The 12,407-nt window shown below is 49.3% G+C and overlaps 1 protein-coding gene across 3 annotated transcripts in view; it reads right to left on the reverse strand.

The window, feature by feature from the left end:
- The window catches only part of LOC309390390 (peroxidasin homolog), a gene marked incomplete at its 5' end in the record, with an annotated part of 160,667 nt that overhangs the window by 42,801 nt on the left and 105,459 nt on the right, over positions 1 to 12,407 (reverse strand). For all 3 annotated transcript variants that reach the window (XM_081949689.1, XM_081949690.1, XM_081949691.1), the window contains 3 exons: positions 3 to 172; positions 1,491 to 1,608; positions 4,212 to 4,381. In XM_081949689.1, coding sequence (XP_081805815.1) covers positions 3 to 172; positions 1,491 to 1,608; positions 4,212 to 4,381 — 458 coding nt within the window. The remainder of the gene's footprint in view (positions 1 to 2; positions 173 to 1,490; positions 1,609 to 4,211; positions 4,382 to 12,407) is intronic.

Consider the following 12,407-nt stretch of genomic DNA (forward strand, 5'->3'; position numbering starts at 1 on the left):
ACAAGGAATGCCGAAGTAGCGCAGGGCAACCTCAGGAGTCTTCACTTCGCCCACAATGTTCTTGGCCAGGCACTGATAGATTCCCTTGTCGGATTCTTTAGTGTCTTGGATCATCAATGTGCCATCTTGTAGCAGGTTCAGCCGCCCATCATCCCTCATGTCAATCTCGTTGCTGCAATGCAAAAAGAAGAAGAAGATGGCAGCCAGCTTCATTCCTTCTTTGATCTAGGGAAGGATTAGACTACAGCTGGTGTTACTCCCAGATAACAATCCCAACTATCTGAATCTGAGATGGGGGAAAGGCCTGCTGTCAATCTATCCAAGGGGGACATGGAGTAACCTTAAGCAGCATGAGCCAAGAGAATTTAAGTGTGTCAAACTAGTGCAGAAACGTGGGAGTATAAGTAGCCCTTGATGTACGACCAAAATTGGCATGAGAATTTTCATTGCTAAGCAAGGCAAAGTCATGAGTTTTGCGACTTCTTTGCCACAGTCGTTAAGTGAATCACTGCAATTGTCAAGTGGACCACATGGTCGTTCAGTGAATCCAGCTTCCCCGATTGACTTCACTTGTTGGAAGCCAGCTGGGAAGGTCATATCGCCTGACCTGAGATCGTGTAAAGGTATGTGAGAAAGACCTTGAGGGACTGAGCAAAAAAAGATGCTGCCAAGGGAATGATCTGATAAGAGACAGCATAGCTTGCATGTCACTGCATTAAATGTTTGCTAGCCAAACTGAACTGAAAGAGTTACTGCGCAGGTCATAAGCCTTATCTGACAATGATTTATTGCGCATGCTTAACATGTTTATATACATCACACATTCCAGAGACTTCTTCTCCTTTTGATCTTTGTTCGTCTGCCAGGAAGCTGGGAGACAAATTGCTTTTGCCAAAATGTAACAATTAGATAGATTTGTTTTATTTCCTTATTTCTTATTTTTGTATTAAACATGTTTTTTTATTAGAACATGTTCTCGGGTTTTATTTTAATTTTCGCTTCTTGAAGAATATGCCTGTTTGGAAAAGCCGCAGTCTAAGCCTCATTTAGTTCAGGGTGAAATTTTCCCCTGACATTGCAGCTGAATAATGGGCCAGGTTTGATGCTCGGAAGAGACTTTCCCTAGTTTCTCAGGCTGTAAAGGAGACGGAGAAGTAGAATTCTATTTTCATACCGGCAAGATTCTGTCTGTGTAGCTTTGCAATTAAGTAGAATGAACTCACCTGGTTGTGATTTCTATCTGCTTTACCCGGCGAAGCTGGCACCAATCTTGTAACTCTGAAAGTTCAATCCTCCCACCGCTCTTCAGCTCAATGAACTAGGGAGGGTCAGTAGAGCCTCTTGCCCCTTTCCCTATCCAACTGTGGGCTATGCTATCTCTTATCTGACCATTCCCTTGGGACTGTCTCTCGGCTCCATCTTCCAAGGTCTTTCCGACACAGACTGGCACGCTGCTTCCGCCATCATGCCCATCGGTCCATCTTGCTTACTTGTTGTGAAGCCAGGTGATCTTAGGTTTCGGATTCCCCTCTGCCCGGCAGATGAAATAGACGGTGTTGCCCAGAGTAACATCGACATCTTGCGGTTCAGTTGTGATGCGAGGGCTCTCTGAAACACACAGACAAACGGAGGGGAACCCTTCAAAGGCTGAAGGAGGTCATACATGACTTTGGTGTTTTCAATTAATATTCCTAACGGTCCCTCTTGAGCCAACATCCAGATTAAGGCCCTTAGGGTGTTAATTAAGATGAGCTTAAATTGAGCTCTGGTCTGATTTAATTCACCCCCTACATTTGTTTTCTATAGTCAGCCTCTGCTCAGGAAGAATAACAGAGTTGGAAGGGACCTTGGAGGTCTTCTAGCCCAACCCCCTGACCAAGTAGGAGACCCTCTACCATTTCAGACAAATGTCTGTCTAATTACTTCTTATAAATCTCCTGTGACGGAGCACCCACAACTTCTGAGGGCAAGTCGTTCCATAGATTAATTGTTCTGTCAGGAAATTTCTCCTTAGTTTTAGCTTGCTTCTCTCCTTGATTAGTTTCCATCCGATGCTTCTGGTCTTGCCTTCTGGTGCTTTGAAGAATAGCTTGAAACCCTCTTTTCTGTGGCAGTCTCTCAAATATTAGAAGACGGCTGCCGTGTTTCCCCAAAAATAAGACAGGGTCTTATTTTCTTTTGACCCCTGAAATAAGCACTTGGCCTTATTTTCGGGGAGGTCTTATTATTTTTGAGGTTCAGGAGGCAGCGAGCGAGGTCACCTCATGGCTGCTGCTGTGTTGCAATATTTTCAGGGAGGGTTTATTTTTGGGGGAGGGCTTATTTTAGAGCATGTGCTCAAAAGCCCCATTGGGCTTATTATCCGGGGAGGTCTTATTTTTGGGGAAACAGGGCATCATTCACCTCTACTGTACTCCTTCTTTTTCTTGAACAAGACATACCCAGTTCCTGCAACCGTTCTTCCTATGTTTTAGCCTCCACTCCCCTAATCACCTTTGATGCTCTACTGAATTTATGAGCAAATGGAATGGATGGATGATTTGTCAGAATTGCTCGAGAACTTCTTAAGTTAGAAGTTATTGAGGCTGGGGTGAGCTGCAATTCTACTTGCCCTTTTCTTGAATTATCAACGGGTTGAATTGTCCTGTAGCAAGTTGGCAATGGTGAGTTTTCCTGTGGCAAGTTGTCTGAGGCGATTTGGCCATGGCGAGATGGCCAGGGTGAGTTGTCCTATTCCGCAGGCCAACAGCTCCCTAATTCGATTATATAAATATAAGGAGGAGGAGGAGGAGGAAGGTGGGCATTCATTCATTTCTGAAAGCAAGCTGTTCATTTGCCCAGCGGTGAGAATAATTAACCAGTGGAACAGCTTGCTTTCAGAAGTTGTGGGCACTTCAACACTGGAGGTTTTTAAGAAGAGATTGGACTGTCACTTGTCTGAAATGCTACGGGGTCTCCTACTTGAGGAGGGGGCTGGACTAGAAGACCTGCAAGGTGCCTTTCAGATTTCTTTTCTTTTCTACTCTACTCTACCCCACTCTATTTTACTCTATTCCATTCCATTGCCTTAACTTGCAAGATTCTGTTATTGTAGTCAATTGCAATAAAAGTTATTTTTACCTTCCCATGAAATTGATCTGATCTACCTTGTAGAGCTGACATCAGTCTTGTAAGAACCATACATTTCCTCTAGATGGCACTGTTTCCCTACAATTATCCTACTCTCACTTGTGCATTCAATCAGTCAGGCAGTCAATCAAAATATGTTATGTGAACCCAGAAACTTGCTAATTAAGGGTCAGAGTCAGCCAAGTGTCTGAACCCAGCCCAGAAACCCAGGTCAATATTTGCTTAACTGCTCCCAGGGATTGTTGGGACATGAATCAAGGCAAGTCATCACCGACTTACGACCACAATTAGGATCAGAATTCCTGTTGCAAAGCAAGGTGGCGGTTAGGCGAGTTGCACCCTATTTTGCATCCTTCTTCCCACGGTTGTTATGAGAAATACTGCAGTTGTTAAGCAAATCACACAGTCATAGTGCGAATCCAGATTCCCCCATTGACTTGGCTTGCCGAGAGTTGGCTGGGAAGGTCCCCACTGGCGATCACATGACCCCAGGATCTTGCAATCGCCATAAATACATGCCAGTTGCCAAATGTTTGAATCTTGACCATGTACTCACGGGGATGCCGGGATGGTTATTAAGTGTGAGGGTCAGTCACGAGTCATTTTTTTCAAGGCTGCTGCCACTTCAAACAGTCACTAAATAAATGAGTGTGAATCGAGAATTACCTGTACCATCTGAGGGGCCCTTGGTGCTCTCTTAGCTGGGTTGTTTTCTTGCAGACTTTTCGTTGCCCAACTAGGTAACATCATCAGTGTTCGAAGGGAATGGGGAGAAGGAGGAGGAGGAGGATGACTGTGGGATCTTTGATGCTCTCTGAGCTTGATGATTTTCTTACAGACCTTTCGTTACCCAACTATCTAACATCATCAGTGCTAGAACGGAATGGGGGAGGAGGACGCCAACGCCGACTATGGGGTACTTAGTGGTCGCCGAGCTGGCTTGTTTTCTTGCAGACTGTTACATACTGTTTCACTACCCAACTAGGTAACATCATCAGTGCTAGTAAGGCGTGAAGGTATGCTGTACAGTCAGGAAAAACAGTGCATAAAATAGTTCAATGGATCGGATGATGTCAACTCACCGCAGTTGAATTCTCGGGTAGTCAAGGTGATGACTGAACGACCCAGTAATTCAGGTGGGCTCTCGCAAGTGGCAGCGGCTTGCGTGTTGCCCTCCGTGGTATATTTCCTCAGCAGCTCTGCCAGCCACATCAGGTCACAGTCACAGAGCAAGGCGTTGGAATCCAGCCGCCTGGGAGGAAGCAGATGGGGAAGAAAAAGGGTTGACTTTATGGGTTAACCGTCCTTCCTGTTGAACTATAGATACAGGACAGTCATCTGCCAGGCAAGCGAAGAGCAAACTACAGGCCGATCAGGGAAACACCAAGGCCACCCTTGTCAATACTCTCAGGGCAAGCCGCTAGGGCAGTGAGAGCTAACCTTTTTGTTGTTGTGTGCCGAAAGTGCGCGCACGCAACAGCCCGCACCCATAATTCAATGCGTGCACAACATTCCCCCCCCCCGACACCCCATTTTGTGCCTAGTAGGCCTCCCTGCAGTCTCCTGGGACCAAAAACGGGCCATGTGGGGGTGACCCTATGCTCCCGCCTGTGCACGTCACCCCGCGCGCCTGTGTGCGTGTCTCCCCCATGCGCCCCGCCTCACGCATGCACGGCAGAGACCTGAAAATCAGTTGGCAGGCAGGATGGGCGCACATATACAGTGCAGCTAAGCTGGGGCAACGGCTTGTGTGCCCGCAGAGAGGGCTCTGCATGCCATAGGTGCCCAGAGGTTCGCCATCACAGCACTAGAGTATAAAATGGGAGCAAACCCCACTTCCTACTAACACTGATGAAGTTAAATAGTTGGGTAATGAAACGTCTGCAAGAAAACCCAGCTCAGAGAGCACCAAGGACCCCACAGTTCTCCTCCTCTTCCTCGCACACCTCTCTAACACTGACGATATTATATAGTGAGGGTTTTGCAGCTGGGCCGCGGAAACGGCAAGCAACCTTGTGTATATTCTCATTTGCGCGCGTCGCGGCTGAGCTCACACCCGCACTCCATAGGTGGGTTCCGGATCCCGTCGCAACTGGTATGCTGCGACAGGGCTGGGCGTCCGGCACTGTCCTGTGACGTTCCAGCTGCTCAGCGGAGTGTTGTCCAGGCGCCGTACGTTGTGCAAATGGCCCGGTAGGGTCAAATACCAGTTAGGAGAGCAGGTGGGCGGGTGGCCCCTCCGCAGCACTGTACCGGAACAATACCTGCTGCTCCCAGCAGGCACCTATACGCCCGTACCAGGGCGTACCGCCGGTAACCCACCACTGCCGCACTCCATTTAAATGAGTGGCACCCCACTTGTACAAAAGCAGCTGCATGTAGGTGTTTGCCGGCCACTTGCGTGAACCCTTCCCTCCCCCCTCCCTCCCAATCCACAAATCTGGAAACCTTGGGGAAGTCTGCCCTAAGACCTTTTCAGACAAATGGTTATCCCACCACTACTTAAAAACCTCTGGTATTTCACAAATGCTTTGTGAAACACTGGAGCTTCGCATACACACACATACACTCACCCACCACTTCCATGGCCCAGTTCCAAATGGGCTGCAGCCCGGTACCAGGCTGCGGACCAGGGGTTGGGGACTAGCGAATGGCAGAAGAGGTCAGTTTGGTGAAAGAACTCGACCACCAGAATTTAGCATCTGCCAGATATTCCTTTGGCTTTGCGTGAGTGGTTTATTTGTTCACAGTGGTTTCTAAAAAGAGCACCTTTCCATGCCTTTGGCCTTTTTCTGAATATGAGTTTTAAGGCTATTTCAGAAGGCTGCTACACCCATGCTCAAAAACAATCCAAATGGGAGTTTCCTGATTGAAAAGGACCTGGGAAGAGAATTTGCAAGTTTTCTTTCCTTGTGATCAAAGGTGTAAATAGCCTGTGAGAATGACCTTGGTAGACAGGAGAAGGAAGAACTGCAGCCTAGGCAAACAGAGAGATAAGAGGCATCTCAGCCCACAGGTGCGAGACACATCTCAGAAGGAATCTTCCCTTGTTCTCTGGAAAGTACAGGTAGTCCTCAACTTACAACCATTCGTTTAATGACCAAAGCTACTGAAAAAGAGATGACCATTTTTCAGACATACCTGTTGCAGCATGCCCAAGGTCACGTGATCTGAATTTGGATGCTTGGTAGCTGGTTCATATTTATGACGGTTACAGGATCCCGGGGTCGTGGGATCCCCTTTTGCAACCTTCGGACCAGCACAGTCCACGGGGGCAGCTAGATTCGCTTAAGAGCCCTGTTACTAACTTAATAACTGCAGTGACTCACTTAATAACTGTGGCAAGAAAGGTTTTAAAATGGGGCAAAATTAAAAAAAATTGGGGCTCAGCTGTGGTCGTAAGTTGAGGAGGGAAGAGGAGCTTTCAGAACTGCAAGATTTCTCCTCGTTACCTAAAAATAAAAGTAGTGTAAATGTTCCTAGTTTGGGTTTCTTGTTTGAGCTACCTCAAGAAAGGCAGACAGAATGGAAGTGTGGGACTCCAAAGAGGCTGAAGGCCGGGGTTGTCAAACTGGATTTTTTTGAGGGCCAGATCAGCATTGTTTTCTTCCATGGGCTGGCCGAGGGAGATGACGACAGGACGGATATGACCTGCACCCCGCTGCCAGCCAAAACAGGGTGCAGGGGGCCACGTAAGCCCCCCCCCCATTTTGGCCACCAAAGTGTTGCAGGAGGCCGTCCAGGTCAAAAACGGGCCTGGGAGGGGGGGCTTACGCGGGCCAGTGGTAGATTTCGAGCGGTACACCCCGGTACAGGCATACTGATGGCAGCTGGGAGCAGCAGCCACCGTACCAGAACGGTGTTGCAGTGGGCCCACCCTCCTGCCCTCATTCCTTGCCTCTTTTTAAGCCAATTGGGCCATTTGCGTACGGCGGTGCCTGTGCGATCTCCGCCGAGTAGCTGGAGCGTCGCAGGGCAGTGGCCTGTGCATGTGTGCGCAGCGCCTGAGGTGGACGCTCGGCCCCGTCGCAGCATACTGGTTGCGACGGGATCCGGAACCCACCACTGCCCCACACCCTGTTTTGGCTACCAGAGGCACTGCAGGCTGCTCCTTAACTATTTCCAGCCTGGTCCCAGCGGGCCAGATTTAAGCATCCCGCTGACCAGATCGGGCCCACGGGCCATGAGTTTGACACCCCTGCTGTAGGCCGCTGGTGAGAGGAATCCAAAATGAAAGTCCGCTCCCCTTTCTTGCCTTACAGGGCAAGAAACCTGTGTCCCAATTGTGAGATGTTTCCCCACCATGTTCTTCTTGGGGAGAGGGGGGAGAATGTTTCAAGTTTCCGTATCTTTCTTCGTGAAATCAAAACAATAACCAGGGGGCGGGGGGAAAGGACAAAATTGGCACAGCGCTAATAGTCTAATCAATGCCTGGCTCAGGGATCGTTTGAGATAGTCAACGTTACTCTGCCATGAGTCTCTTGGGACGTTGCCTGCACAAATATTTATTTTTAGACAATTCTCTGAGGCAAACATGCCGTTTTCCGCTCTTTTTATTAAAGCACAATCCTTTTCCAAATCCGAAAAGCGTTTCAAAAATGCTTTCACAGAAGGTTTGGCTAAACAGCCACCCAGCTCAACCAGCAACGTATTTCCACATCAAAGTTTACATAGACCAAGCTCTGATCACCTAAACAAATAAGAAGGAATGTCCTTTTGAACGGCTGAAGGATCTGACACAACATCACGTTTTATATGCTTCCTAATCTGAGGCTTACACACAGTCCTCGGCTTAACGACTGTAATAGGGCCGAGAATGTCCATCCTAAATCATGATAGTCGTAAGCTGAGGCAGCCACATGTTTTGACCTAGTTTTATGACTTTTTGTGGCAAAAAGAAACAGCACAGTCGTAAAGCGAATACGATGGCCATTAAATAAATCAATGCATGCCTATGAGGGGGTTTTGGTGAAAAAACAGCCAGTTTCCAGGGGGAAAAAAATCACAAATCGTGTTATGTGACCGCAACTGGATTTAAAGGAGAGCCAAGCAACCAAAATGTGGTCATGTGACCATGGGGGCAAGTACTGTCATTGGAACTCTGGAACTGGCTCATAAGTATCTTTGGGGGGTTGATTGTAACTTTGAATGGTCACTGATTGGTCATTAATGACTGGTGAGCACTAAGTAAGGACTATTAAAGATAAAGGTAAAGATTCCCCTCACACATATGTGCCAGTCGTTCCCGACTCTAGGGGGCGGTGCTCATCTCCGTTTCAAAACCGAAGAGCCAGCGCTGTCCGAAGACGTCTCCGTGGTCATGTGGCCGGCATGACTAAATGCCGAAGGCGCACAGAACGCTGTTACCTTCCCACCAAAAGGTGGTTCCTATTTTTCCACTTGCATTTTTACGTGCTTTCGAACTGCTAGGTTGGCAGAAGCTGGGACAAGTCACGGGAGCTCACTCCGTTATGAGGGATTCGAACCGCTGAACTGCCGACCTTTCTGATCGACAAGCTCAGTGTCTTAGCCACTGAGCCACCTAAGGACTATTAGAACTTAATAATTCACATTTCGTATTTGTTGGATAGTCATTAGGGGTGTGTGAGTTCAATTTCAGTCTGGGGAATTCTGGGAGTTGAAGTCCACACAGGTTCAAGTGTGTGGATTTCATTGAAGACATGATAGCTGAATTCCAATATCTCAGGGGCTGCCACAAAGAAGAGGGAGTCAAGCAATTCTCCAAAGAACCTGAGGGTAGAACAAGAAGCAATGGGTGGAAACAAATCAAGGAGAGAAGCAACTTAGAACTAAAAAGAAATTTCCTGACAGTTAGAACAATTAATCAGTGGAACAGAAATTGCCTCCAGAAGTTGTGGGTACTCCAACCTTGGAAGTCTTTAAGAAGAGATTAGATTCACTTGTCTGAAATGGTATCGGCTGGTCTCCTGCTTGAGCAGGGGGCTGGAGTAGAAGACCTCCAAGTCCCCTTCCAGCTCTATTCTGATTAAAGTTGCCAAGCTTGTGAAACACAGATTTGCACCAATGTGTTTCCTGCCCCGAGTTAAAAATATAGGGCTTATTGCAGTGATGGGATTCAAATTTTTTTACTATTAGTTCTGTAGGTGTGGCTTGGTGGCCATGGCAAGGGGAAGGTTACTGCAAAATCCCCATTCCCTCCCCACTCCAGGGGAAGGATACTGCAAAATCCCCATTCTCTCCCCACTCCAGGGGAAGGATACTGCAAAATCTCCATTCTCTCCCCACTCCAGGGGAAGGTTACTGCAAAATCCCCATTCCCTCCCCACTCCAGGGGAAGGATACTGCAAAATCTCCATTCTCTCCCCACTCCAGGGGAAGGTTACTGCAAAATCTCCATTCTCTCCCCACTCCAGGGGAAGGATACTGCAAAATCTCCATTCTCTCCCCACTCCAGGGGAAGGATACTGCAAAATCCCCATTCCCTCCCCACTCCAGGGGAAGGATACTGCAAAATCCCCATTCCCTCCCCACTCCAGGGGAAGGATACTGCAAAATCCCCATTCCCTCCCCACTCCAGGGGAAGGATACTGCAAAATCTCCATTCTCTCCCCACTGCAGGGGAAGGATACTGCAAAATCCCCATTCCCTCCCCACTCCAGGGGAAGGATACTGCAAAATCCCCATTCCCTCCCCACTCCAGGGGAAGGATACTGCAAAATCCCCATTCCCTCCCCACTCCAGGGGAAGGATACTGCAAAATCCCCATTCCCTCCCCACTCCAGGGGAAGGATACTGCAAAATCCCCATTCCCTCCCCACTCCAGGGGAAGGATACTGCAAAATCCCCATTCCCTCCCCACTCCAGGGGAAGGATACTGCAAAATCCCCATTCCCTCCCCACTCCAGGGGAAGGATACTGCAAAATCCCCATTCCCTCCCCACTCCAGGGGAAGGATACTGCAAAATCTCCATTCTCTCCCCACTCCAGGGGAAGGATACTGTAAAATCTCCATTCCCTCCCCACTCCAGGGGAAGGATACTGCAAAATCCCCATTCCCTCCCCACTCCAGGGGAAGGATACTGCAAAATCCCCATTCCCTCCCCACTCCAGGGGAAGGATACTGCAAAATCCCCATTCCCTCCCCACTCCAGGGGAAGGATACTGCAAAATCCCCATTCCCTCCCCACTCCAGGGGAAGGATACTGTAAAGTCTCCATTCCCTCCCCACTCCAGGGGAAAGATACTGCAAAATCCCCATTCCCTCCCCACTCCAGGGGAAGGATACTGCAAAATCTCCATTCTCTCCCCACTCCAGGGGAAGGTTACTGCAAAATCCCCATTCCCTCCCCACTCCAGGGGAAGGATACTGCAAAATCTCCATTCTCTCCCCACTCCAGGGGAAGGATACTGCAAAATCCCCATTCCCTCCCCACTCCAGGGGAAGGATACTGCAAAATCTCCATTCTCTCCCCACTCCAGGGGAAGGATACTGCAAAATCTCCATTCTCTCCCCACTCCAGGGGAAAGATACTGCACAATCCCCATTCCCTCCCCACTCCAGGGGAAGGATACTGCAAAATCTCCATTCTCTCCCCACTCCAGGGGAAGGTTACTGCAAAATCCCCATTCCCTCCCCACTCCAGGGGAAGGATACTGCAAAATCTCCATTCTCTCCCCACTCCAGGGGAAGGATACTGCAAAATCCCCATTCCCTCCCCACTCCAGGGGAAGGATACTGCAAAATCCCCATTCCCTCCCCACTCCAGGGGAAGGATACTGCAAAATCCCCATTCCCTCCCCACTCCAGGGGAAGGATACTGCAAAATCCCCATTCCCTCCCCACTCCAGGGGAAGGATACTGCAAAATCCCCATTCCCTCCCCACTCCAGGGGAAGGATACTGCAAAATCTCCATTCTCTCCCCACTCCAGGGGAAGGATACTGTAAAATCTCCATTCCCTCCCCACTCCAGGGGAAGGATACTGCAAAATCCCCATTCCCTCCCCACTCCAGGGGAAGGATACTGCAAAATCCCCATTCCCTCCCCACTCCAGGGGAAGGATACTGCAAAATCCCCATTCCCTCCCCACTCCAGGGGAAGGATACTGCAAAATCCCCATTCCCTCCCCACTCCAGGGGAAGGATACTGCAAAATCCCCATTCCCTCCCCACTCCAGGGGAAGGATACTGTAAAGTCTCCATTCCCTCCCCACTCCAGGGGAAAGATACTGCAAAATCCCCATTCCCTCCCCACTCCAGGGGAAGGATACTGCAAAATCTTCATTCCCTCCCCACTCCAGGGGAAGGATACTGCAAAATCCCCATTCCCTTCCCACTCCAGGGGAAGGATACTGTAAAATCTCCATTCCCTCCCCACTCCAGGGGAAGGATACTGCAAAATCTCCATTCCCACCCCCCCCCAGGGGAAGGATACTGCAAAATCTCCATTCCCTCCCCACTCCAGGGGAAGGATACTGCAAAATCTCAATTCCCTCCCCACTCCAGGGGAAGGATACTGCAAAATCTTCATTCCCTCCCCACTCCAGGGGAAGGATACTGCAAAATCCTCATTCCCTCCCCACTCCAGGGGAAGGATACTGCAAAATCTTCATTCCCTCCCCACTCCAGGCGAAGGATACTGCAAAATCCCCATTCCCTTCCCACTCCAGGGGAAGGATACTGTAAAATCTCCATTCCCTCCTCATTACAGGGGAAGGATACTGCAAAATCTCCATTCCCTCCCCACTCCAGGGGAAGGATACTGCAAAATCCCCATTCCCTCCCCACTCCAGGGGAAGGATACTGCAAAATCCCCATTCCCTCCCCACTCCAGGGGAAGGATACTGCAAAATCCCCATTCCCTCCCCACTCCAGGGGAAGGATACTGCAAAATCCCCATTCCCTCCCCACTCCAGGGGAAGGATACTGCAAAATCCCCATTCCCTCCCCACTCCAGGGGAAGGATACTGTAAAGTCTCCATTCCCTCCCCACTCCAGGGGAAAGATACTGCAAAATCCCCATTCCCTCCCCACTCCAGGGGAAGGATACTGCAAAATCTTCATTCCCTCCCCACTCCAGGGGAAGGATACTGCAAAATCTTCATTCCCTCCCCACTCCAGGGGAAGGATACTGCAAAATCCCCATTCCCTTCCCACTCCAGGGGAAGGATACTGTAAAATCTCCATTCCCTCCCCACTCCAGGGGAAGGATACTGCAAAATCTCCATTCCCACCCCCCCCCAGGGGAAGGATACTGCAAAATCTCCATTCCCTCCCCACTCCAGGGGAAGGATACTG

Source organism: Natrix helvetica, assembly GCF_964273705.1.
Source record: "Natrix helvetica genome assembly, chromosome: 3".
NCBI classification, from domain to species: domain Eukaryota; kingdom Metazoa; phylum Chordata; class Lepidosauria; order Squamata; family Natricidae; genus Natrix; species Natrix helvetica.